The 27,439-nt window shown below is 53.9% G+C and overlaps 1 protein-coding gene across 3 annotated transcripts; it reads right to left on the minus strand.

Annotated features, from left to right (window-relative positions):
• Positions 1-574: 574 nt before the first annotated feature.
• SPSB1 (splA/ryanodine receptor domain and SOCS box containing 1) lies at positions 575-27,298 on the minus strand. 3 transcript variants are annotated; one of them, XM_066564134.1, is made up of 4 exons: positions 26,371-26,563; positions 25,806-26,051; positions 6,367-7,171; positions 575-2,542 (listed from the first exon to the last, which is right to left on the minus strand). In XM_066564134.1, exons 3-4 carry the CDS (start codon positions 7,058-7,060, stop codon positions 2,415-2,417), a joined length of 822 nt encoding a protein of 273 aa, XP_066420231.1. In that variant the 5' UTR covers positions 7,061-7,171; positions 25,806-26,051; positions 26,371-26,563; the 3' UTR covers positions 575-2,414. The 3 variants fall into 3 exon arrangements, with proteins under 3 accessions (XP_066420231.1, XP_066420230.1, XP_066420232.1); XM_066564133.1 differs by lacking the exons at positions 25,806-26,051; positions 26,371-26,563 and adding an exon at positions 27,189-27,298; XM_066564135.1 differs by lacking the exon at positions 26,371-26,563 and having other exon boundaries at positions 25,806-26,062.
• Positions 27,299-27,439: the final 141 nt, after the last annotated feature.

Here is a 27,439-nt window from a genome sequence, read left to right on the forward strand (position 1 = left end):
GACTGGAGACAAGAGGCAAGAAAGCACTTGCCTTTTTTTGGGCCCTCCCTCCCCCATTAGGCAGCTAATTAATTAGCATGAGTTCAGGCTGTGCCTGAGCCTCGCCTGTTGCACAGTGTGCCTGGACTCATGACAAGATTTGGTTTCCTCACACCACTTGGTGGCTGCAGGGGGACAGAGAAGTGTGTGGGCAGGAGGAGGACCTGGAGCCTTCATCACCACGGACAAAGCATCACCACAGCTGGAGAGAGGGCACAGCAGCAGGCAAGCAGTGCAAAACCAGCTGTAAACCAGGCCCCAGCAGGAACCCAGGGCTGTCCCAGCTCCATCTCTGAGGCACTGAGGGGCTGCACACACTCAGCTTCCACACCTCAGCCTGTCCCACAGCTGCAGCCTGCCCCCACCTGTGCACATATTTCAGAGGTAAATTGTTATTTTTCCAAGCAGGGATGAGGCAGAGGCAGCCCCTGCTCTGCCTGTCTGGGCAGGCTCCTTGGGAATAAACTCCCTGCTCATGCAGAAACACAGCACAAAGAAATCTGATCAGTTCATGCAAATAAAACCCACCACCAGGTAATATTTAATAAAGTTTATTAGGTTACTGAGTGCTATCTACAGTCATAAAATAGAAAGGATTTTAAACTGTACAGAGTCATGTCCTGGTGAAGTGAGGAGAGATGGAAATGAGGGAGCACAAAGGGCAACAGAAGTAGGGAGAACACAGCTTCTTCCCTGGAGTTCTGGAAGACACTGGTTCAAGTTGAAGGCAACCAAGCAGGGCTCCACACACTGAATTTTGTGTCCCACCCTGCAACAGAAACTAGTACAAACCCCTACGTTGAAAAAAAAACCTCATATAATATTAGAATAAAAAAGGGGCACATCACACCCCACCCAGTCTTGGCACCAACTCTGTGCTTTAAAAAATATACTATGCAAGTAGTTTATTTTCAAAAATGTACCCTACAGCAGCTGTTTAAAACATGTTCTTATACATACACCCCACATATATATATTAACATTTTCAACAACTAAACTCATTTGTACCTACACAAAACTGAGGGGATAACTCAAAAGCAAAAACAAAACAATCACACAAACATTTTTCAAGGAAAAAAAACACAAAGAAATGTGCAAAATAACCCCAGAAAGGCAGCATAGTAACCTGTGGAGAGGTCAAGAGAGCAGCTCCTGCTAACAAAGGAGTGTCACCTCTTTACCTGGCTACTGAGGATCTATTTGGGATGTGCTGATTTTGCCTGAATTGCTTGTCCTGTTTATTGCAGCTCTCTCCTGCTCCCCAGCTCTGGAGAGGTTCAGTTTCCTCCTGCTGTGCCTGAAGATCCCCCCTGGCCTGTCTGAGCCCTGGGGCTGCTGCTGGAGCCCCCTGTGTCCCCTGCTCTGGGACAGAGGGCAGAGAGCCCCTCCTGCTGCAGAGTTAAGGGGGATTAGGGCGGTCTGGGACAGAAGTGAGCCTGGCCCGGGTGGATTTAAGCAGCTTATCAAGGAGAGAATTCCCTGGCAGTGCCATTAGTGAACATGGAGGTTTCTCTGAGGGCGGAGCATGGGGCAGAGCTCAGGGGACAGGAGCTGCAGCTGTGACAGATGTGTGACAGATGTGTGACAGCTCAGGGGCCCCAGAGCAAAGGTGCAGCTCTCAGTCAGGGAGGAGGAGGGTGGAGACACAGCCTGACTGCAAAATCAGCTGTGAGAGCCCCGGGGAGGAGGCAGGGCAGAGCAGGGAGCAGGATGAGCACTGGTGCTAAACAAGGCAGCAGGAGTCACCACCTGTGAAACAGCAACAGAGCAAGGTGAGAATCCCAGCACAGACACAGACATCAGCAACACAACCACCTTCTCCAAGTTCAGAAGTGTCCTGGTGGAGGAAGGGCTCTTGGTTTTGGTGTTTCAGGGCTTGGGGTTGTACTTTTTATTTTTTGGCTTTTAAAAACTCATCAATTAATTCTTTATGGTACTCCAGACTCTTTCCAACTCCGCTGGCCATCCTGAGCCCTTCCATTCTCAGGACGTGGTCTTGACATTTCTATTCCTAATGCCTCCTCTTCCTCAGATCTTGTTCGAATTCTTACATTTATCATTATTCTTTTCTCACCATCCTTCCCTTTGGCTGGTACAGAAGAACCATTCCCCTGGAGCCCAGAGAGGCAGCACAGCCTTTTCCCAGGAGGAGAGGGGAGCACAGAGCTCTGTCAATGTTCCTCTGGCCAGTGTGCTGGGGAAGGGACTCCCAAGGAGCAGAGAGCACTCAGCTGTGAGCCAGGGCTGCCCGGGAGGCACCGGGGGCTGCAGCAGTGGCAGGAATGCAGGAATGCAGGAATCCATCCTCTGGCCAGGCAGCTCCAGCAGGGCAGGGCCCAGGGCGGCTCCATCCACCTCTGTCCTGGAGCTGGGGGTCATTGGTAGAGCAGGTAACTCTTGAGGGAGGCTGGCAGGGGCAGCGTGGGGATCTCAGCCAGTCTGTCCTTGCCCAGGGCAAGCCTCACCGCCCGCCGGCACAAGTCCATCAGAGGCAGGGGCTCAGCTGGGGAGAGAGAGCAGAGACATTACCAGCCCTGTCCAGGGGGACCAGCCTCACCCGCTCACCCTGCGGCTTGTACACCCCCAGAGAACTCTGAGCAGGAGCACTGGAATGAGGGGCACACTCACACCCTCACCCTGCTGCTTGTAAACCCCCAGAGAAACTCTGAGCAGGAGCACTGGAATGAGGGGCACACTCACACCCTCACCCTGCTGCTTGTAAACCCCCAGAGAAACTCTGAGCAGGAGCACTGGAATGAGGGGCACACTCACACCCTCACCCTGCTGCTTGTAAACCCCCAGAGAACTCTGAGCAGGAGCACTGGAATGAGGGGAACACTCACACCCTCACCCTGCGGCTTGTACACCCCCAGAGAAACTCTGAGCAGGAGCACTGGAATGAGGGGCACACTCACACCCTCACCCTGCTGCTTGTAAACCCCCAGAGAACTCTGAGCAGGAGCACTGGAATGAGGGGAACACTCACACCCTCACCGTGCTGCTTGTAAACCCCCAGAGAACTCTGAGCAGGAGCACTGAATGCCTGGCACAAGGTGCACACTCACACACACCCTGCTGCTTGTAAACCCTGGGAGCACTGAACCCCTGGCATGAGGTGCACCCTCACCCTGCTGCCTGTAACCCCCAGGAGCTCTGAGCCCCTGGCAGGGGTGCAGCACCTCAGCCATTCACAGCTCCAGCCCCCCGAGCACTCCAGCAGGGCACGAGGTGTCCGCAGGCCACTCCAGCCCGTGTGTGAATGGAACAACCCCACAACAGCAGCTGCAAGTTCCTCCTCTGCAGTTCCAGTCAGAACACATCTTCCAGCTCATGCCTCTCGCTGCAGTACCCAGAGACTTCTGTAGAGTCACTGCAGGAAAAGGCGACAGCAGCCAGAGCCTCGGGGGTCTGGGTACCCTGAAAGCAGCATGATTTATCTCACACAGGAGGGGAACAGCTGTCAGCCCCTCATTTGTACTGCACAGCTCCCAAGGAAAGCAGAGCCATCTGTCAAAGCTTTGCACCCTGACACTTCCCAGCAGAGCAGTCCCTCCCGTGTCACAGAGCCAGGAAGGATACAAGCCCTTGGCTATCTTTTTCTGCATCCTGTACTTAAACCCCTGAACAAGATAATACAAGTTTTTCAGGAATGGCACACGGGGCCTTTGGCTGCTGAGGAGTCACTCACAGCACAGAGGGGACTGAGGTCAAAGCCAGGGGAGGAAAAATCACATGAGCTGCTCACTGCTGAGCCTGTCAGAGCTCACCCTGACACTGCTCAGGCCTGAGGGGCTCCTCCTGCCCCAGCCAGGGCTGACACATCCCAAAGCAGATAAATGCCATCCTTCCATGGCCTGAGGGCTCTGCTGCACCACTAGGTAGCTTCCTTTGCTCACAGACACCTGAAAGCACCCACAGGTGAGCTTGGCTCAGAAGCTGCAGTTGCCATAGCTTTGGTAGATGCCTCCAGCTCCACACCACATGAACCTGAGCGCTCACACAGCTTGCCAAGCCCAGCACTCCCCAGTGCTGTCCTGTGCCACCTGTCCTGTGCCACCAGGCTGCAGCCAGCCCTGCCCCGTGTGCTGCTCCCCCATGCCAGGGTCCCTGCTGCCCCTGCTCAGGGACAGACACACTGCTGCTCTGTGCCCTGCCTGGGACACTGCACAGAGCCCTGGCAGCACTCCCTGGCACTGCCCAGGGCAGCTCATTCTGAGCACTGGGGCACAGACCCAGGGTCTGCATTCAGAGTCTGCCCCAGTTCTGCCTGCCCTGCACAGGGACAGCTGGGACAGAGGCACTGCCCAGCCAGCACCCCCAGCACCAGGGGCCTGACCCCCAGAGCCTTTAGGTACTCACAGGACAATCACATTTCAGTTCAGTGGCCTCTAAAGGAGAGGCTCTTCCACAGAGACTCGGGTCTGTCCTCACCTATTCTGCACTGCCATCCCAGGGTGAGCAGAGCAGCAGAGAAAGCACACACACACACACACACAGAGCTGACCTCCTTCCATTCACAAGCACCACAATCCCTGGACAGTGCTGCATTGAGTGCTCCCAAGTGCTCAGAGCCAGACACCTTCTTTCTGCCTGTGCCAGAACAGCATCCCATCCCTGCTGGCCTGCTGCCCACGATTCACTGCTCAGCCCAGAGCTCACACCACAGCTCCAGCCTGGAGGTGGCCCTTCCCTGCTCCAGCAGCTCTGTGCCAGCAGCTCCACACTCCCTGCCTTGGACTGGAGCTGCAGGGTTTGGCTCGGGCCCTGCAGCAGAACCTGGATCCTGGAGCTGCTGCCACCCTCGAAGCTGCTGTGGCAGGAAGAGCTGGGCTTTCTTTGGGTGAGAAAGGGCTCTGCCAAGAGCTCTCTGCTTGCTCTGGCAGAGTGGAAGTGAGTTTCCCAAAGCACTTGCACATTTTGCTCCTGCCCCTTTGCAAGGCTCTCCTGGTCACTCTGACAGCTCAGTTCTCTGGTGGCAGCTCTGTGGCACTCAGGGTTTGCCAGTGCTGGACACCCCTAGCACAAACACAAGAGCCCTCGAGCAGACACTGCTCTGGAATGCAGGGGAAACTGCTCTCCACACCAATACTGCCAAATTTATTTCACTAATGACATAAATCCAGATTTTTATTCACATCCTTCACCTCTCTCCTCCACCCTACCCAGAAGACTGAGTCACAGTCTGGCCCCATGGGAACTTCTGACTATGAGAGATAACAGACTTTAGCACATTTGGACAGCCAAATTTATTACTAAGCTTAGCTAGAGATTGATCTGCCTGGTTAGTAAAAGGGCTGGCATGTGAGCTGGGCTGACAACAGCACCCAGCCCCTGCTAGAAACGAGCACACCCTGCTCTGAGAGAGGCAGGGGAGTGCGCCACTCTTCTGAAAGATGGAAAACATTCCCATTTTCTCTTAGAGGGGAAGATCTGTCCCTGTTCTTGCCTGCAAGGGATTTTAAACATCCCCTTGAAGGAAGGGGATTGTCCCAGAGACTGTTTTCTGTAGAGAGACACCAGGATTGCAGTGCCAGTAATGCAACTGTCAGAAGAACGTTCCTGCTGCTCTTCTGGCAGCAACACAAGGTTTCCCATCTCTAGCTGGACAACTGGCATCACCTCCTGCCACCACAGCACCTCCCCAGCCCTGCCTGCTCCCTGCAGAGTGCCCTGGTGACAACACAGGTGTGCAGACAGACGGACTCTGTGCACTTTCCATGGGGGACTCACTCAGAGCTGCACCCACCAAGGGCCCAGAGCTGCACGTTCCATGGAGGGCTCACAGCTGCACCCAGCAGTGCTGCTGCTGACACAAACCCTCCCCTGTCACAGACATCTTTTATGAAAAATTTTTTCTTTAAGATTTTTCCCCTTGAGAAGCTGAGAAGCCTCAAGAACCAAATGTAAACAATGGTTATCTGCTGCTGTGGAATGCAACAAGTGAAACTGTGATTAGTCTCATAGAGTTGTTTCTAATTAATAGCTAATCACAGTCAGCTTTTCTTATCATTCTTTTTTTTTAATCTTAGTTAACTTTATAATAAAATCTTTTTTTCTATTTTTTTAGTATAGTTTTAATATAATATATATCATAAAACAATAAATCAAGCCTTCTGAAACATGGAGTCAGATCCTCATCCCTTCCCTCATCCTCGGACCCCTGTGAACACGGTCACACCCCCCCCTGCAGGAAGAGGAGAACCCTGCCCAGGATGGCCCGGGATGGCCCAGGATGGCCCGGCAGGGCAGTGCTGCAGGGCAGTCAGGGCAGTGATGCAGGGCAGGCAGGGCAGGGCTGCAGGGCAGGGCTGCAGGGCTCATACTCACGGTCCAGTCCGTTCAAGTAGCACATGCGGATCTCGCAGTGGCCCCACACGGCGCTCACCACCGGGTACAGCTTTTTGCCCTTGAGCCCTCGGAAGGCCACCCCCATGTACTGCCCGTCCACGATGAAGCTCAGGGTGCCATCGTCCATGTCCAGCACCACCAGGAAGGAGTCGGGCACGATGAAGGTCTCGTCGGGCTCCAGGAAGGCGGGGTAGGTTTTGCTGGGCTGGTTCTTGCCATCGTGGTAGAGTCTGTTGCGGCCCAGGTCCCAGCCCCAGGACTCGTGGTTGTTGCCCACGAGGGTGGTGTAGCCCACGGAGTGCAGGGGCGCCTCGGCCGTGGCCACCCCCACGACGGCGTGGGTGCCGCGCTGGCGCATGGCCCAGGTGATCTGCCAGACGTGCAGCCCCCGCGTGTAGCCCACCTTGCCGCGGATGGCGTCCGTGCTCTGCGCCACCGGGTGCCGGTGGAACATGAGCTTGTCGTCCTCCTTGACGAACACGTTGAGCGAGCGGTCGTCGTTGTTCCACGAGTGCAGCAGCTGCACCTCGTAGGACACGGGGGGCATGTCCAGCAGCAGGTCCAGCCGCGTGGGCTTGCTGTAGTCCAGCCCCTGCAGCTCCTGCTTCAGCGGCCGGTACACAGGGTCCCTCATGTCCACAGTCTTTATCCCCCCCGTGACCTTCTGACCCATGGCTGGCCTCCTCACAGGCTCATCGAGTTACCTGGCAGCTCCTGCTGTCATCCAGCCCCGCAGGAAAGGCTGCCAGGAGGCTTTGTCCAGATGTGCACCACTCAGGATTGCCTAATGGATGGAAAGAAAAACAAGAGACGAGTTAAACATTAGCACACTCAGCCCTGTGTGCCACACTCACAGAGCACTGCATTCATCTGTTTATCCCAACAAGGTGTGCTTCCCTTCCACCAGCCAGGAGGGGTGCACACATCAGCTGGCCACGGGTGCAGGGCTGGGGAGACGCTTCCCTGCAGCTAAAGCTGTGCTGAGTACCTCGGGGGCCTGGCTGCAAGTCCAGAGCAGCAGACCAAAGCTGCTGGGGCACCCTCATCCCAGCAGCTCCGGCCCCTCCAAACCCCTGCAGCCAAGGGCAGATAAACCTTTGCCGGGCTCGTCCCAAGTGAGCAGCTTCTCTTCTCCAAGAGGGAAAAGAATCCCCAGCTTCAGCTGCAGAGTCCAGGGGGAGGAGCAAGATCCTTCCCACAGTTGAGCCGTTTTCCTTCCAGATTGCAGAGAAACCTCTGAGAGGTTTAAGCCAGCTTGGCCAGAGGTCCCTGCTCACTCTGTGCACCTCTCCTCCAGCACTGCATCCACTCCAGTGTCTCTGCTCTCACTCAGCAACACAAACAGCCCTCTGTCACACAGCTGCCAAACTGGGGGCAGCTATTAGGAGAATTAGAAGTGGGAGGGGTGCAAACGAGCTTTCTAAGAAAAAAAAGTGTTATTTTAACATTTCCTGAAGTGAGGCAATCATGCAGCGCTCCTGCCAGCTACAGTCACAACATTTACTCACAACCAAGGACCTCATCTGGCATAGAAAATAGAGCATGAATCAGATCTGGTTTAAAAATAAGATTACTGGACATCAGCAAGGCTTCAGCAAGAAGGTGAACAGGGAGGGCTCACTGTGTTCTGGGTTAGGGGTGAATTCAGCAGCTTCCCCACAGTCTTTTCCTGCCAAGGTATGCCATTGGAACAGTGAGCTAAATCCCAATTCTTAAGTAACAAGAGACAAGACTATTTTTTCTTTCCTTACCCACTTTTTTTAAAGATCATGAATAGAGAGGAAAATGCCTGAGATTTTTTTTAAAGTCACATTCCAGTGCACAGGCTGCAGTACAGATATTTCAAACTATTCAGGGACCTCAAATGTTGGGCACTGAGACAGAAGATGCCATTTAAATAGGCTCCAGCCATGTTATCAGCTGCTGAGATGACCACCACACATCCTGGAAGTGAAATAAATGCCATCCACAACATCCAGACAAATCCTGGACTGTGTAAGCCAGCTGGTCACCAGCTGAAGAAAGCAATAACAGCAGAACCAGCTGAGGGAGGGCAGCAGGGGATGGCAGGGCATCCTCCTGCCACAGCTCATGGCTGAGCTGCTGTGCCCCATGAATTTCCATGGATCAGAGCCCCCCAGGCGACAAGGGACAGCAGCATCTCCAACCAAGGCATCCCAAGAGCAAACCAAAGCAGACATCAGCTGAGCTTCCCTGGGAGAGGCACATTAAAGCTGACCCAAAGTGATTTTGGAAAAGGTTCAGTGCAGGCTCTTTGCTCAGCTGGGATGAAGCCCAGGCAGCAGCACCAGGTGAAATTCCCTGGCATTCCAAGGCCCGAGGCACACGGACAAAAGCTGTCAGCAAGGGACTGGCACGGCACATGTGGGAGTCCAGAGGCAAATCCAGCTGCTGGAATTTTGATTAGGATAAGGGAACAAAACATTGGCGGAGGGAGGAGAGGCAGAGATTTCCTGTGCAGTACATGTGAGAACACAGCATAGGAAACAAGAACCAAAACAAAGCAGACTGCAGGAGTGCAGAACTCTTTGAAGCACAAAACACTCAGCAGAAGTGAGGGAATACAACTGCGCTCTTCATTAGCAAAACAATGCCTTGTTCACTGTGGCTTTTTGCCTTTTGCCAGCGTAAGCTTCATCATATTTCTCTGAGGCTGCTGCAGCAGGGAGGGAAAGGGAATCACCCCAGAGAGAGAGCAGGGGCAGAGAGCCCTGAGTGCCTGCTCTGCCCAGAAGATCCCAAACACAGGCACCACTCAGCACCTGCACTGCTCAGGAGCCTTTCCCAGGCACTGCTCACTGCAGATGACAGACAATGGCCAGAATAAAGAGAAAGGGGTGAAGAAAGGGAAAAGATTGAAGCAGAGGGTGGGTGAGAGTGAGAGCAGGGCAGGTACAGCCAGCCCATGCCAGGATTGAAGTGCAATACAGCTCCTTGTTGGGGCAAGGCAATAATCCCTGCCCACAGCTGGCTCTGCTGCTCCTGGCCCCAGCCCGGTCTGGCACTGCACAGTGGCACCTTGCCCTGCAGCCAGGAGCACAACCATGCCCTCACCTCCTAAAAGGAAAAGCCTCTGCATGCACAAGACAATGCAGGCACATTCCTGCAGCAGGAGGGAGACAGAAAGGCTTATCCAGTGAAATTAATGGATTAATGCCCTGGGCAGCTCCACAGCCAGCCATAAATGAGAAGATAGGCTGGGGAATGAGCTGCTTCAAAACCTCTGAGCTGCTACAGGTTTAAGTAAAATGTAAACACTGAAAGTGCTTTTATCTGTCTTATCAACAGCTCAGGCTTGCTGCAACTCTGCTCTGCTTTGCCAACACCAGCTCATCCCCAGGATGCACTCCTGCTCCCAGGCTATTGCCAGTTCTATTGTTAACATCATGGGCTTAAAAACCAGGGAGTGAAATTCTAAGGGTGCCTCAGAGAAAAGGATTCCCTGCTATTTTCAGTGAGAATCAGCTCTCCCTTCCATTTAGGTGTTCAGAGCAGGCTGTCACTTTGCCACACTAGAAGGAAATGCCAGGCTCCAAAACAACTGCTTGCTGCAAATAGATCAGGGCAGGAGACAGCAGAGACATTGAAATGGAAGGAAAAGCCTGCTGTTAAATAGGGAGAACAGAGCTCTGCAAGCAAGCCACTGCCTGTGGCAGGGCAGAGCTGGTTCCAGCTCCTCTCTGCTGCTCAGAAGCTCAGGTCCCTCACAGAGTTTGTCCCTCCCTTGCTCTGCACCTACAGGACAACTGTCTGTGGCAGCACCAACAACAGGAACACATGAAGGATCCTCAGCTCCTTCATTCCTGATCCACTTTTACTTTATTTCTTCAAGTCAGTTTACTGTGGCTTTATCTCCTTCCCATAAATTCATTAGGTGTACTTGTACAGATAAGAGGCCAAACCTTTACACACCTCACAGGCTCTGGCTGCTCTGCAGACAATGAATCAGAGCCCTGCCCTAGAGACACCTCAGCAGAAAGAAAAGGAAATTATATATATTACTGCACATGGTCAGTGACTTGCTAACAGCTCTAGAAGCTGAACCAAAGGATCCCAGACAGCACCAGTGAATGAGACTGAGAAACCCACTGTAGTTTTGCTCAGGTTTCTATGATTTCACTAGAAAGGATAAGGAAAACTTGGTTAGTTTTCTTGGGCTGAATGTCCACCCTGCAAGCCAACAGCCAAAGGAGCCCCACAGCTCCCATTCTGCTGGCAGGTAGGAATGTGCACAGTCAGAAAGCCCACAAACACCCTCCACAATGCCTTCCCTTCCTCAGAACTGCTCCCACACCAGGGATTTCCCCTCCCTGGGCTGAGAGCAGACCCCTTGATCAGAGATATTCAAGCTAAAAGCCAAGGTGGGTCAGCAATGCTACAGCCCATCTTAGGAGGGGTGAAGAGGGAAGGAGCCTCTAACAGCACCAGAGCTCAGCCCCAAAGAGCCAGGACACCCCATTTTCCCTGCTGTTAGTTCTGAGCACCTGGAACACAGCAGGTGAGCTGCAGTGTGTGTCTGTGCCTGCTGCAGAACCTGGCCCAGGAGGGCTGTGACACTGACACTGTCACACCTGGCCTGGGTGGAGCAGGGCTGTCACACTGTCACACCTGGCCCACGAGGGCTCTCACACCTGGCCCAGCACTGATGCAATCGCTTCAGAGCATCCTGGCCTCAGCACCTTCCCACCCCTGACCAAACCCTGGGCAAAGGCAGCCTCACCTGGGCTGCTGAGCTCCCCAGAGCTGTGCTGGCAGAGCCCAGGCAGCTCCAGCAGAGGCGACAGAACAACAGCAGCAGCAGCACGGCCAGGTGAGCGTGGAGCGCTGGAACTGGGATCAGCACTGGGCAGGCAGCCCTTGCTGGTTTTGGCAGCCTCACTCGTGGGGAAGGATGGATGCCACAGGGCCAACCTGCTCAGCCCCCAGCCCCTGAGGAGCAGCAGCAGCTTGGCTCAGCAGGTTCAGCTGCTGGCAGGGCTCTGCAGCCTCCTCAGAAAGTGAAACTGCAGCCACAGAGCAGAGAGCTTGGGCAAGGAAGAGCCAGGGAAGGGGGCACGTGTCCCACAGACAGCAAAATGCTCCAGCAGAGCATTCTGAGCCCCCTGACAGGCCCCTGTGCTGGAGAGGTGTCAGGAGAACAGGTCCCTGGGGGTTGGCAGTGCTGACCTGGGCTGGGAGGGCCCCACAGCACAGAGCCCCAGCCACCCCAGGGCTCTGCTGGCACAGGGAGCCCACCCTGAGCCCACCAGGGAAGGCAGGACAGGGCACTGCCCACACTGCCAGGACCTGCAGCCACAGGGGCAGCTCCTCTCCTCCTCACCCTGGCACCACCCAGGCAGCTCTGATGAAGATTTCTGCCTGTTTTGGCAATGCCCTCTCACCTCATCCCTCCAGCGTCTGGCTCTGGCACAGTTCAGGCAGTTCTGCTGACAATTCCTGCCTGTTTTGGCAATGCCCTCCCACCCCATCCCTTCAGGGTCTGGTTCTGGCACTCTTCAGGCAGCTCTGCTGAAGATTTCTGCCTGTTTTAGCAATGCCCTCTCACCCATCCCTCCAGTGTCTGGCTCTCCAGAACAGAGCTCTGAGGTTACTCACAGCAGCACGTCTCAGTCAATGAAAAGCTGAAGCCATAACCACCACCCATCCTCAACCAAGCCACTTGCTAGACACTTAAACAAATTTCCACTGTCTACCTACCCAGCCAGTTCCTGTGAACTACAATGCTGCATAATCTGGCAGAAAATAACTCTAAGCAACAGGAGAGAGCTCACTTTGCAAAGTATTTGTAATGATGGAAGCAACTCAGAAGGAGTTCCAGAAGTTTGTGCCAGAGATCTTCTCTCCCATTGAAGGCAGGTCACAAACAGCAATTTTGGTTGCAGAGAAAAGGCATTTCTGCATTTCTTTAAATGAAACAAGGGAACTCAGGCTGCTTTTCCTCACAGAGGAAGTTTAGTGGATGTTTCAAAGGTCATTAGGCTCCTTCCAGCTCTGGGTAAGGTAACTCATGAATGTCAACTGCCTGTTAAAGCCCAGGCACAAATCAGGACTCTCTAAAACAGCTCCTCACAGGCAGATTGCAGTCATTTGTCTGCAGCAATTATGATGTTCTCTCCCCTTTGCTGCTCTTCACTTCCTGCTGCTCCAGAATACCTGCCTGCAGCCAGCCTGGGCTGGACAAGGCTTTACAGGCACACCAGTGACCTGATGGACTGGGCTTCCAGGTACAGCAGCACCTGAACTGTGCTGGTGCCACAGCAGAGCTTGTCACCTGCCCAGGTGCCAGCCAGGTCACCCTGCAGTGCAGGCATTCATTCCCTGAGGCTCCCAGGTGACAATGCCCACTGAACTGAGCCATCCCTGCTGGCAGTGCACACTGTCACCTGCCCAGGTGCCAGCCAGGCCACCCTGCAGAGCATCCCCTGAGGCTCCCAGGTGACAATGCCATCCCTGCTGGCAGTGCACACTGTCACCTGCCCAGGTGCCAGCCATGTACCCTGCAGAGCATCCCCTGGGTGACAGCTCCCACTGAACTGAGCCATCCCTGCTGGCAGTGCAGGGCTGGGGACAGGCCCTGCAGGGGCACACTGATGATGCTGATGAGAGGTGTTGAGCCCAGCTTTGTGCCACGGGGCTGCACTCCAGAGATTCCTCTGGAGGGAAGAGCAGGAAGCTCAGTCTGAGCAGCACCTGAGCACGGTGGGGAAGGCACAGACTTCCCACACTCCCAACTTCCTTGGCTGCACCCAAGAGATGTGTCTACAACCTGCTTGCAGACTAAAAACCACCACAAATAAGTCACATAAGCACAGCAGGAGGAAAGGTCACAGGCAGAGACTCATATCCACAGGCTCACCTTCCTTGCACCTCTGTACCTTCACCTGATTTTCCCTGTGTTATGGAGACCTTGCACACAAGCCCTGCTTCCAGAAGAAGCCTCACAACCCTCTAAAGGCTGGAATCTGTGCCTGGCACATTGCAAACACAACCCCCAGTGTTATAACCCAGCAGCAGCTGGAAGGCCTGGTCCAACTGCCCTGCTGGCTGCATGGTTTTCCCTGCAGCACTGGATAGGCTGCATTTAGAGAGGCATTTCCTCCACAATTAAGCCACCGTGAATTTTAAACAGTAAATGTTTATGTTCTGCACTATTTGCATTAAAGAACCCCACATAATCCAGAACAAGCCACCCTCTTGCACAACAACTCCCTGCTTTTTGTTATTTCCCCACTTAATCTGCAGCCTACACTGCCCACTGTCCATCCCTCACCTCTGTTTAACTATCTGGATTCATGAGTTTTGTCTGATAATGAGGGGAGCAGTGGGTGGAAAGAATGATGGTTGATATTTCTACCTGTGCCCAGAGTTTCCACTCCTGTATCAAAAGCACTTTTTTGGCTGTGGCCAACACCACCACCAACCCATCAGAACAAAACCCTGCATAACAAGGCACTGCTCTCCCCTAAAAACAGTTCATTATTAATTTTTTAACAGAAACCCACGTTCTCAGCAGCAACCTACCAGAACTCCCCCGTGTCCCTTCCCAGGTGACAGCAGGGCAGAGCATTTCCCAGACAGATGGATTGAAAACACCCACAGTGGAGTGTGAGGAGTCAATCCCTGCTCCTAAAGGCAACCCAACATCAGTGTCAGGAGCCACAGACCCAGCAGGACCCCTCCTCTCAGGTAAGCAGCTGGAGCTTGAGCTATTCTAATATTAAGTTGTTCAGTTACTGTCTCTTCCTTTTTTCATTTAAGGATGTCACAAGCACTGCTAACAGTAAAGCAAAAATCCCCACAGCAGAGCAGCTGCCAAGCACCAGATTACTCAGCCTGTTACTCCCAAGTACGTTTATTGTGTCTGAAGCTGCAGCACATGTATTTACATCAAATACATCCCAGCCACAGGGGAAGTTGTGCAAGTGTCTGGTACTGCTCCTCACTGCAGAGACAGCACCGCTGAAACCTGGGCCGTGCACTGGGAACAAACAAATCCTGGCCCATTGCAAGGGAGTCTCTGCTCCCTTCAAGAGACTCCCACAGCACCAGGAGCTGGGTGCTGCTCTGGTTCAGAGGCCAGAGCAGCACATTCAGCAAAACCAGGGCCTCGTGGTGCACAACTGAGGTTATGCTCCATCCCTGCTTCCCTGGCACTCCAATCTTATTCTCTCTCACCAGTTTACTCCTGTAAACCCTCGAAAGCAGAGCCTGCCCACCCTCTGGGCAACCTGTTCCAAAACTTCTCATACTTGGGGTTAAGCATCTTCCTCCCTGTCCAAGTCACTCCAGTTCCTTAACCAGCCAGTTTCAGGTTGAATTTTGTGTTCATCCTCAGGTCAAATCAATCCTAAACAAGTGAATTCAACCCCTTGTCCCAGCTGTTAGTGCCTTCACACCACACAGCAAATTACTCTAAGCAACACAGCCATGGATCAGTTCACATGCCTTATTGCCTTACCTTGGCACATGGAAAAACACAGCATTCCTCTGTAACATTTACCCAGATCTCTCCATCCTGGGCTTCCCAAGTGCTGAAGAACAGGGCTGAGGTTGCACCCTTGTGTGTGAAGACCCCAGTGGATCTTTCACCCTTTGAACTGCAGGTTCAGGTTCTTCCTATCCTGAGGTCTGTAGAGTCTGAGGGTGTCACCACTGAGGACAAAAGCCTCACAAGAGGAGACAGCTGAGTCACTGAGGAAGTGACTTTTTTCATACTGTTTAGGAAACCATTCTGTTCACTTAGCACAAGGATGTTTTCAGAAGTCACCACCCTGCAATGCACCCAGAGCAGGGGCTCCTCACAGGTTCTTTAAGGCAAGAGCCCCAGAGCCTGCCAGATTCTGCAGTGCCTCCAGCAGCTGCCCAGAGGCAAAGCCACCTCCCAAGGTGAGTTCCAGCAGGTATTTCCCTGGCCCTGCTCTGAAATGAGATCCTGGGCCATGCCCTGCACAGCAGATGTGCCCCTGCTGCATCAGACAGTTCCTGTCATGGGCTGAATGATGACAACAGCATCTTCTCTGCCTGCCCTGGCCACCCCACAGCCTGGGCTTAGGAATTCTCCATCCCTGGTACAGGAGCAAGGCTGGGGCTCAGCCCTGTCTGTCCTCAGTGTCCTCCCCCAGTGTCAGCCCTCACGTCACCTCTAGGAAGCACTGCAGGAACAGGGCTGCTCTTTCAAAGCGGAAAAGATGAAAGCCAAAATCTGGATGCTCACACGGAGCTGATGCTCAGGACAAGTCTTTGGAGGCAGGAACAGCTCTGGACACAGACTGCTGCCTGGAGGACTCTGCTCCCCCAGTCCCTCCACACCTCGGGCTGTGGTTAGCACCCCTGAAACTGCCCCTGTGAGGAGAACATCCTGCACGCAGCCTGAGCATGGCACCAGTGTCTGACACCTCCTTTCCCACCTGCACTGCAGCCTCCCCTCAGGCTGCTCAGCTCCACCTGCACCTCCCAGCCCAGAGGGACCCTCTGGTGCTCCCAGGTGAGGACGGACCTGCACCTTCACCTGTCACAGCAAGCAGGGCTCAGGAGCTCCCAGCTCTCACATTTGTCTCCAAGGAACACGGAATTACCTCCAAGATAAAACCAGCAGTTTTATTATTATCAAAGCTAACTTTGCTTTGAAATACAGCTTCTTCCCCTGCATCAAAGGGCTGTTAATTTTAGTCTTGTAGCAAAAAAAAAAAAAAAAAAAAAAAAAAAAAAAAAAAAAAAAAGTAGAAGAAATGAAAGCAGCATCTGCTTGGAAGAGATGAATGCAAGATAAAAGGTGTCTGTGACAGAAAGCTGGCAGCAGCCTTATGTTTTCTATTCAAGTTTAATCTGGGAACAACAACCACCCTTAAACATAACAAAAGCTGTGGAAAAACCCTTTCCAAATCCAACAACATAGCCAGAAGATGCAATTTCTCTTCTCCAATCACTGCAGCAGCCAGTTGAGGTGAGGAGCCCAGACAAATCCAAGCTTGCTATACCAGGGTCACCCAGACCTTGGCTTGCTCAAGTCCACAACATCCCTGCTTCAGCCTCCAGCTGCTTCTCCCTCCCCCAGGTGTGCAGAGCTTCCCAGAGGGCTCCCACAGCAGAAGGAAGCTCTGAGCCCATGGCAGAGCAGCTCCAGGGTGTCTGGGCACTGAGGCAGAGCCCAGCAAACAGCAGTGACAGTTGTGCCCTGCCCAGCACAGCCTGCTCCTGCCCAGGCTCCATCAGCACCATCCCTGCGCAGTGCAAGGAGCGAAGCACGGATCCCCAGCCTGCTCTGAGCGGCAGGGAGTGTGGGAAGCTCCTTTAAAGCCTTTGGAATGTCGGGCAGGGAGAATCCCCGTGCCCAGGGCACCCTGCCTGACCCAGCCTGCTGCCTGCTCCCCAAGAGGTGCTGCTCACCTCCCGCTCCCGAGGCGGCTGCCAGCAGCTCTGCAACTCCAACACGGGAGCAACAACCCAAGGGACGAGCTGGGTGAACACGGAGCAGAGCAGTGCCCAGACATTTGTCAGCATTCGGCCAAGCACTCCAGCACAGGCTGGGGAAGGGGAGCCCTCCCTGTCCAGGAGCACACTCCACAAGCAGGGATGGCCCAGCAGCTCCCAAGTGCTGAACTAAGAGGATATTCCTGGCAGACAGATTGCACAAGAGACTGCTCGCACTGCCAGCTTTACTGGAACACACTCAGCAACTCCCCAGAGCAGAGCATGCCGGGATGATGCTGGATTTCTGACTTGTCATAAGCCAAAAAAGTTTAATGACATGGTTGGGCTCTGTGTTTAGCTATAATTGACCTGGGACATCCCATAATTAGGAAGAGACACTGCACATCTCACTGGAGCTGGCAGTGAGCACAGACTCAGTGATGCAAGGTTCTGCTTTCCCCATCACCTGGAAGGGTCCCTGGAAATGGCTGTGGTGCTCTGAGACAGGCAGGGTGACCCAAAAGCTTTGGCTGTCTTCCTAAATCATCCACCAAAAGACTCCACAAAGCAGCAATTTTGAGATCCTTTCTAGCTTGCCTGCTTGAAGCTTTATCCCTGTAAAAGCTCAACCAGACAAATCATATTCGCAAGTGCAGAGTGCACCAAAAAGAGAGGAGGATAAAAGCACATTATACAAACCGTGGCTGCAGGAATGCACATGCTGCTTTCAGAGGACATCTGCACTGTAAGGTGGCCAGATATCCCAGAGCAACTTTTTCCTGGACATAGCAGTTGTGGTAATGCAGAACAAATGTTTTTGCCAAAACAAGTGACCAGGACATGCACTGCAGCGTTGCTCACAGTAGCTGCAATACTACTTCAAGTGGCAAGGGGTGAAATTTGCCCCTCAGTCTTATTGGGACACACTCAGAATTTCACTCCTAAGCAACAGCTTCACAAGCTTGAACTCTGTAAATGAAGTGATATTTAAAGTGGTTTCCTCACCACCTCCAGTGTGCACCGTGTCCTGCAGGGGAGGAGGGAGCCAGCCACTGCTCAGCAGCTGAGCTCTGGGCTGGTGACATGGAATGCTAGGGTGGTTTTTATCCCCTCTGTTCCCACCTTCCAAACCCTCTGACACCACCAGGAGCCTGAGTAAGCAGGGTCTGAAGAACACACATGTCCCTCCTTCCCTCCCTAGGGCTCCTCAGCAGACTAAACTGTGGCTTTCCCCTCTCAAACAACAAAATTCCATACCTGTAATTATGCCAACAGCTTTCTGCTGTGACTATCCAGACTTGGCCATCCTTTCCACGAGGGTGACCCACAGAGAGACCTCTGCAGTGCAGGAGTCAGTGATGAAACACTCCTGAGCCCTTAACCGGGCACTCAACAGCTGCCTGCACTTCCAGCCTTCAAAGGCAAGACAAAGGCTGTACAGCCAACCTATCCTCCCTACATACCACAGCCACCACAGGTCCTCATCAGTCAACATGCCTTCCAAATAAGTGTTTAACATAAACATTTGTAGAGTCACTTAATTCCTGGTGAACCCAGCTATTTGATGTGGGCCACGGAGAGCTCCCATGACATCAATGGAAAGTTTCCAGTCAGAAAACCAGGGTTGAGACAGATTAATAGAAGTTAAGAAACAGGGATGAAGCAGCCTTGTAGAAACAGGCAAGAGATCTGTTCTGAAGCAAGATGCACTCAACACACTCAGCAACAAGCAGAAGAGAAGCTGCCTTGCTTTTTCAAATGTAGAGATCAAGAACAGCAGAGATAAGGCAGCTATGCTGTCTCCAGTGCAGGCTTCTGTCTTTTCTGGGCTGCTCAGTCTCAAAGTATGTTCAGCTGTTTCTTGGCTGCTGCTGAGGTTCTGATTCCTCCTTTGGAGCAGCCTGGATGGCTTGGCCAAGATTTGCTGTGTGCAAACACCAGTTTGAAAGCAGTGAGAGAGCCACTGCCACCCAGCAGCCCGTGCACCACAACCTCCCAAACACAGGACAGATGTAAACTGTCTGGAATATCCAACGTCTGGAACATCAAACAAAGACGCCACATCCAACAGCCTTTTCCTCCATTAAAACCTCCCACCAGACTAAACTCACCTTGAGGTTTTATTCCTGCAGTCAGCTCATTACACTGCTACTGCTGACTTTCAATGGAAGCATCACCTGAACCTCCCCAGGTAACACCAATCCCTAGGAGTTCCCAGCCAGGATGGACAGAGCTGGCTGTGGAGCTATTCACGCTGGAGAAACCCATCTAAGCACAGGTGATTGGGCTGCCCAGCTCTTCTGTAACCCTCTAGGCAAAACAGGGTTCCACAGAGGGCCCTGCAAAGCCACCTTGTCCCTGCTGGGCCATCAGCTCTGTCCACCTGGACCCCAGGATTACACCTGGCACCACAAGCCTGGCTCCGACCCCATTTCTGCACAGCCTCCTTCTGTGGTCCTCTCAGGTGTGCCAAAACAAGGTTTGAGAGCACACTGAACATTTTCCTGTCGAGAAGGGTTTTGTGCCAATGCAATCCCTGCTGTGCACCTTGAAATGGAGATTCCCATGAGGCCAAGGATTCTTTCAGAGCCAGTCTAGACTGAGGATTGGGCGGTGCTTTTGCCAAGTTTGAAGACAGCCTAATCCAAATAACATAAGAGCACATGCCTCTGAACAAGTGCTGGTTGTAACACCTTCCTCTCCACCTGAGTGACTGTAAGCTTCAGCCCCATTCTCCCATCTTAAACACACAGGGGGGTTTGTCCTCAGCCCTAATACACAGCACACTGCTCTCCAGAGCCCACCTGCACCAAGAAATCTCTTCTATCTAACACTCCAGGAGCCACTCAATTCTGATTTCTTACCAAAACCTGCAATTCTCCTCCATTTGAACAGAAAAGCATTGCTATATTTATCCCAGAAATCAATACAGCAGAGGATAAGACATTTGCCTCATTCTGCTCTTGCCTGTTCCTAGGTGCATCCCAAAAGCCTTGCACACCTCTGGCCTAAAGCCTGACCTGCTCAGCTCAGCCAGGGGCTGCTGCCACGTCCCAGGTGCAGCCAGTGGAAATTCTGTTTAACCCAGGGATGCTGTGCTGCCATGGGGCTGTGCCACAGCCGGAGGCTGAGCTGCTCTGCCTGGAAGGGAACACCAGCATGGCCCAGGAGCCACATCCCTACACCTGGGGGCAGAGATGGAAGGGACCCCCGAGCCACAGCTGGATTCCCTTTTGCAGGAAATACAGAGGGGGTGCTTACAGGAGAAATACAAACACCAAGTGTGCAAATGCACACACACACAAAGTGTGCAAATACACACACACACACCAAGTGTGCAAATACACACACACACACACCAAGTGTGCAAATACACACACACACACACACACCAAGTGGAGTGCACCAGGAGCACAGACTCCCTCCCAGAGTGACCAAAGCCCAGCAGCAGACTCACTGGCAAGCACTGGAGGCCTCTGCCATCCTGGGGGGACCCAGCACAGCAGTGCCCTGCTCTGCAGAGGGCAATTGCACAATCCTCCCTGCAGATGTGGGCACTGCTCCTTCCAGGCAATCTCCCCAGGCGTCCCCTCCCTCTGGAAGTGTTGACACACAGAGCTGTGCCTCCTGCAAATCCAGTTCCGTGTCACACCAGGCTCTATCAGATTACCCAGATAAAGGCTGGGATTTAACGTGATTGTTACTCATGGCACAAGTGCAGACTTGGACCTGTGTGGGCACTGTGGGCACACAGGACCTGCCCCTTCAAAATCTCACCAGAGGCAGCACCTGCAGGCACCTGACACCCTGCTAGCCAGAGGGCCAGGAGCACCAAGTGCCAGTGAAACAGCTGAGTGAAAGCTCTCCATTCCTTCCAAAGCTGCTCCTTGACACACTTTAAAAAACCCAGCTATTTAGCAGCTTGTTGGTCCTTGAGTGGATCACCTGAAGATCAATTAACTAAGGCAGCTATCAAGAAATGACAGTGTCCAAGTCCCAGGATGGAGCTCAGTCACTGATCCATTAAAAAACATAAGATACACACCTTGCCCTTTTTCCTCTCCCCATCTCAACCTCCAGCAAGTCAAACGCACAGCCTGGAACCCCAGAAGCAAAGTTTGGTGCTGGTCTGTCTCCACTCCCCAGATTCTCACCACCACCCAAGCTCACAGCAGCAGGTTAGCTGAGATTAGCTGCCCCTTTTTAACTTCTGCACCTTGGCAGGCCAGCGTGGCACTCTGCTAACCCCGCAGCAATATCCTGTGCAATCAGGACTGCACATGTGTGCAGCCTCCTGCCCTGCAGACCGTGCTGTGCTGGCAGGGGCTGGGAGGTGCATGTGCCTGAATCAGCCCCAGAGCCAGCTCTGAGCCTGGCACCGCTCCCAGCTGCCCTCTGATCCCTGCCAGAGGGAAGCACAGCACCCCAGAATGCTGTGAGGTGAGGAACAGGGGAATAACAGAGGGAAGCATCACCCTGGCTTGTCGCAGACATCTTTTATGGAAAATCCTTTCCTTAGGATTTTTCCTCCTGAGAAGCTGAGAGGCCTCAGGAACAAAACAATGGTTATCTGCTGCTGTGGGATGCAACAGGTGGATCTTTGATTAGCCCATCTTGGATGTTTCTAATTAATGGCCAATCACAGCCCAGCTGGCTTGGACAGAGTCTGAGCCACAAGCCTTTGTTATCATTCCTTCTTTTTCTATTCTTAGCCAGCCTTCTGATGAAATCCTTTCTTCTCTTCTTTTAGTATAGCTTTAATGTAATATATATAATAAAATAATAAATCAAGCCTTCTGAAACATAGAGTCAAATCCTTGTCTCTTCCCTCAGCCTGAGACCCCTGTGAACACCGTCACACTGGCTCACTGTAGGTTAATATTCAATAGTTTGATTCCCTCCCACCCCCAGCTCCAGCCTGTTCCAGCTGAAGTGCGCAGTGTGCCCCATGCACAGCCCCAGAACACGGCAGTGACAGCGTGGGGACACCAGGCAGGGCAGCCAGTGCTGAGAGCCCTGACAGAGGGGACAGCACAGCCTGCAGCAGCTCACGCCTGTCACACGAGCCCGGAACAGAGAGTCCAAGCATCTCCATTTCCTGCCCACAGGCATCAAGCCAGGTACTTTCTGGATGCACACAGCCCCACAGCCCTTCTCAGCACAAGGGTCAGCAGGTTTCCTCTGCAGCTGTTGGAGTTTACAGGAACCGGGGACAGGAGCCCTCCCAGCTCAGCTCACACAGCTCTGGGTATTCCTTTACACGGGCACCTCCTGAGCCTTCAGACCCCAGATGCAGGACTGCCCTGGGATTAGTGTGGGACAAAGCAGCCCCTCCCTCCCTGCCCACCTGTAAACGTGATGGTTCAGCCTTAAAATGGCACTGACAATCAAGGGAGACTCAAGGGTGACTGAATATCAAGGGAGATTCAGCTCCACGCGGAGCTGCTGCCAGCACAGCACAGCCCCTCACACCCAGCACCCCCAGTCTCAGCAGGAAGCAGCACAGGCTGCTGTGTGGAAGCATTTCAGGAGCCATTCTCGTTCTCCTCTCACTGAGCAGCAATGCTGCTCTCCCTGCAGCACAGGGCCAGGGGCCTGACCTGCCACCAGCAATGAATTGGGCCATCAGGGCAAGAACCTCACTTTGGCAAACTCCAGGGCCTGCTACTAACCTCCAAACACTATAGCCAGGATGCAGGCATTTTTCACACGTCTGCATTAAGTAGATTTTCAGTTACAAGAGGCCATTCAAACCAGAATTTATCCACGGAGAAGCTTGCAGAAGTTTGCACCAAGAATTTCTAAACATCTGAGACCAACGTAGCCTTCTCATGTAGAGAACTGCCTGGCCTTACCCCTTGCTTGCTTTTCTTGGCACTCCACCATCCGTGGCTCACGTTCTTCAGAACGAAGTTGTTTCTGCAGTTTTTGTGCAACTGAGTGCCTTTGTACATTTATGGTGTCAAGGCCCCATCTGGGATCTCCTCAGGACAGATTCCTGCCTTGATAACATACCAGCTCTCCAAAGAAAGCAGTTTGAAGCTAACATCCACACAGCTGCTCTGACTTAGGAGCTTCATCAAATTCCCCTTCCAGGCGAAAAGAAAAAGCCCATGTTTGGTAACTCCATTCAGACATCACCACCTTCTGCCCCAAAGCTCTCAATGGCTCTCGCTCTGGTATCTGGCAGATGGTGCTGGTTGTTGGGGTCCTTTTGTTTGTTTGTTTTAAGTAAAAAGCTTTCTCCTTAAAGAGAAAGCTTTGTAAGAGAACAAAGAAATGTGTCACTTTCTCCTCCCAGGGGAAGTTGTACTGTTACACAGCAGCAGCACTGCTTCATCTTGAAGTCTGTCTTCCCATGTTCTAGAACAGAAGAAAACTCACAAAGCCACGAGACGAGGAAATATCAGTGGACAAGGCCCTCCAGCATTAAGGAAAAAAGCTAAGGCAAAGACATGTGGCTGTTTCTGTATTAAATGAGGAAAAGATGCTAACCCAAAGGACTCTGAACCTGACCTGCAATGCTGCTAAGTACAACACAAAACCAGAAGGGAGGGTGACAAGGCATCTTCCACATGGACACTGGCAAGCCCATGCCTTGCCAGCCCCAGCCCCTCACTGTGCACAGAGAGCACATTTCCCACCTTTTCCACCCCACTGCCAGGACGAGCCACATGGCAGAGCCCATAAATAAAGCCTGGCATTGGCATCCAGCCCAGCCCAGCCAGCAGGGAAACACTCCCTGGATGCTCTGGGAGTGCCCAGGGAGCGGTGGCAGCAGGGCCACACATGGAGGGGATGAGGAAGGAGCAGCCTGCAGCCCTCATCCCTCCAACCACGCTCCCTGGGGCACACACAGTCACTGCCAGCTTGGCACCAGCTGCCCTGCACAGCTCAGGGCACTCAGAGCAGTGCCAGGCAGGACAGATGTGACACAGCTGTCCCCAGCAGCAGCACTCACACTGCTCCTCCCTGTGCTCCAGGACGCCCTCCTGCCCTCTCCTCTTTCCTCAAGAGCCAAAGTGTTCCTACAGCCCCGAGGGCTCTGCCAGGGCAGCCTGCAGCCCCAGGGCTGGCACAGCTGACTCAGCTTCACTGGCAGCAGGACACGGCTCATGCTGCACCCAGGCTTCTGTCAGTGCCTTCCCCACCACCTCCACACAGCCCACACCAAACCCATCTCACCAGGGAAATTTCTTTTCTATCTCCTTCCCTCAAACACTCCAGAGTTCAGGCAGCTCGTGCCACCCCAGAGCTACAGATAAAGGCAGTTCCTGCACCAAATTAACACCCAGAAGGAGGATTTTTCTTTTTCCTGTAAAAACCACTTAGTCTGCAAGAGAACTTTCTGACCAATGCCACAGACCAATTTACTTTATCCCAGGAGTTTCCAAAGCATTACCATTAAGGTCAGAGCAGTACAGAGTTAAAAGGGAATGGATGTTTTAGTAGTCCCTGGGAAAACACAATTAACAGTGGCACATTTTCCCCACCATGTGCTTGGAAACTATTATTTTTCATCTGTATTTTCTCACACTCAGCAGAGAGTATTTGGCCATTACCTGTAGCCCACATCCCATCTTTGTTAAGGACAACTGCACTCTTCCCCCAGCAATTATTCATGGAAACAGAGGCAGCTACACCAATTACTCACATGGAGTAACTCAAGGGAAGATTTCTTTGTTTTCCAGAGCAGAGCAGTAACTGAAAGTGAGTCAACACCTTGACATGAGCTCATTCTGCAAAGGCCACCAGCAAAGGAACCCAGTGACTGCAGTCTGGTACCAGACACTTACTCACTTTGACTCTGCAGGCATCACAGAGCTTTGTCTGAGAGCAACTGGTGTCTGACTCGTGACTTGGCAGGGCAAGCTGTGGGCATGAGCTCCATCACACACCTGGAGACACAAAGGAGTGGGGCAGCAGCTCCACAGGCAGCCACAGACACCAGGTTTGGGAAGCTCAGAGCTCAGGCAGGGCTGTCAGCTGCTCCTCACTGCTGATGTGCTGAGCTGCTCTGCCAGCTAATGCATGAACAAGGCTCCTGCCACAGGACATGAGGAGAAGCTCAGCCCAGCTGAAATCAGCTCACTGGTGCTCCCTGCCAGCCCCAGTTAATCCTCAGCCCTGGGTGACTCCAGGCTCAGTAAATACAAGCGTACTAAAGCCCAAAATTACAGCCACCACTTGCCCTGGCCTCTCAGAGCCCATCAGATGCCAATTCCAATGTATGCAGAGGCATCAGCCACAAAATCTGACCAAGACACAAACCTCAGAGAGCCACAGGACATACTCCATCCCACATCTTATATTCTTCAAAAGCCACATTGTGACTTGGAGTATTGTCTGTCAGCACTGTCTGCACTCAGTCCCAAACCCTGGCACAGTGTCCTCACTGGCTCATCAGCTACAGATTTTTAATTCCAGGAACTTAATGAATTCTTAATTAGCCCTCACAAGACAAGCAGACCTTGCAGACTGCTTTCACTTTTTCTGAGGAAAGGAAATAGGGTCCAGGGGAAAAAACCAATGCAGAGACAGGAGAGCAACAAGCAGAGGCCATTCCCCAGCTCCAGCAGCAGCGAGGGGCTGCACACAAACACAGCACGTAGCAGCTGGCCAGTTCCTGGAACACCAGCCCACGTCCCAGCAGCATCCAGCAGCAGTTTACAAACAAGCCCCAAAGCACATCAGAGTGCACTTCAGTAACCTCCTGAGCAGAGGAGAGAGCCTGCGAGGGCTGCTGCACTGCAACAGCCCAACATCCCCTGAGGAATACACTGCTGCAGCTCATCCCCTGCCTCTGAGGGGGGTGAGGAGCAAATTGCTGCTTTATGCATCCATCAGCACCAGTACTGAGAGCCTCGGCAGGGCCAGCAGGGTGACAGGGCAGGGAGGGACAGGGCAGCTCAGGGAAGATGCTCCTCCACTTCTGTAAACAGCAGCACGGCTCTGTGGCATTCCTGGCTGTTCCCTTATTAACTCACCACGGAAATATCCTTCCTTGCAGGCTGGGAGAGCCCCTCTGATCATCCCACTCTCACTGTGAGGCCCTGGAGGCTCTGCACAGTTTGGTCCTGGTGATGCAGCAGCCAACGTACACCAGCAAGACTGAGCTGTCTGTGCTACTGAGCTTTGCAAGGCTGCATCTGGTGTAGAAATCAGATGTTAGAGGGGTGGGAAAGACACAGATCACTCCTGGGACAAAAGGTTCATTGAGCCATCCTGCATCGCTGTCATGGAAAAAAAAAAAAATAAAGAGGTGATCTGTCTCCAAGGAGCAACTCCCATTTTTACAATCATGTTGTAAACTTCCTTATCTCGAGCCACGGCTCACACAATTGACAGTTTTTGAATCAGGCATGGCCACCAGGCACCCCGGCTGCCCACTTTAGCCAGGGAATAAGGACAAAACACGGCACAGTCCAGCAGGAGGCTACAGCAAGACTGACCTTTTAACAACAGCCTAGGTCCTCCAGATAGAGGATTATGTAAGTCCCCGTTGAATTCGCAGAGGTTTATGTAGTAGGCAAAGAGACACAGTAACCAGACCTGGTAAGGCGTGCTCCGGAGCCCCCGCGGTAATTTCCCGACCCTGAAGGAACAACCCCGCTGTCCTACCGAGCGAACCGCTCCGGTTATCGGTGTTTGCTGTGGGAGCCCGCACACGGCACCGGGCAACGGCAGCCGCCCCTCCCGCGGCATCCCCGGCGCGGCTGCGGAGCCCCGGGGCCAGCACCCCATCAACCGGAGCCCCCGGAGCCAGCACCCCATCACCGGGGCCAGCACCCCATCACGGGGGCCAGCACCCCATCACGGGGGCCAGCACCCCATCACCGGGGCCAGCACCCCATCACCGGGGCCAGCACCCCATCACCGGGGCCCCCCGGGGCCAGCACCCCATCACCGGAGCCAGCACCCCATCACCGGGGCCCCCGGGGCCAGCACCCCATCACCGGGGCCCCCGGGGCCAGCACCCCATCACCGGGGCCCCCCGGGGCCAGCACCCCATCACCGGGGCCCCCGGAGCCAGCACCCCATCACCGGGGCCAGCACCCCATCACCGGGGCCCCCCGGAGCCAGCACCCCATCACCGGGGCCCCCCGGGGCCAGCACCCCATCAGTGCCCCTCAGCCCATCACCGGTGCCCATCACAACACCATCGGAACCCCCGGGGCCCTTCGCCCCATCACCAGGGCCGCCCCCCGCTGCCAGCACCGGGCCCGGCAGGGCTGCGGCCGGCGCTCGGCCTCGCCCCGGCTCCGCAGCTGGCACCGCCCGCGGGCCCTGCCCGGCCCCGCTCGGCTCGGCGGGCACCGAGCGCGGAGAGGCCGCGGAGCCGCCCCGCACCGCCCGCCCCCCGCTCCTACCGTGCCCGGGCTGCCCGCCGGACCATGGCCCCGCTCCGTGCCGTGCCGTGCCGTGCCGTGCCCGGGCAGGCCGAGCCCCGCGCCCGCTGCTCCCGGCGCGCCCAGCGGGGCCGGGCCGGCATCACATGGCCCAAATAGCGCCCGGCGCGGCCCCGCTCCGCCCCCGGCCCGGCCCGGGGCGCGGCCGCTCCGCCCGGGCAGCGCCGGCGGCGGGCGGAGCCGGGAACGGAGCGGGGCCGGGCTGAGAGCGG

This window comes from Molothrus aeneus, chromosome 21 (assembly GCF_037042795.1).
Source record: "Molothrus aeneus isolate 106 chromosome 21, BPBGC_Maene_1.0, whole genome shotgun sequence".
In the NCBI taxonomy this organism is placed as follows: Eukaryota; Metazoa; Chordata; class Aves; order Passeriformes; family Icteridae; genus Molothrus; species Molothrus aeneus.

What these genes read in the sequence shown, in the direction of transcription:
- SPSB1 (XM_066564133.1), bottom strand. Translation starts at nt 7,060, where the DNA reads ATGGGTCAGAAGGTCACGGGGGGGATAAAGACTGTGGACATGAGGGAC. An exon ending in CTACTTGAACGGACTGGACC is followed by an intron (nt 2,543 to 6,366) that starts GTGAGTATGAGC and finishes CTCTCTCCCCAG; the next exon opens with CTGAGCCCCTGCCTCTGATG.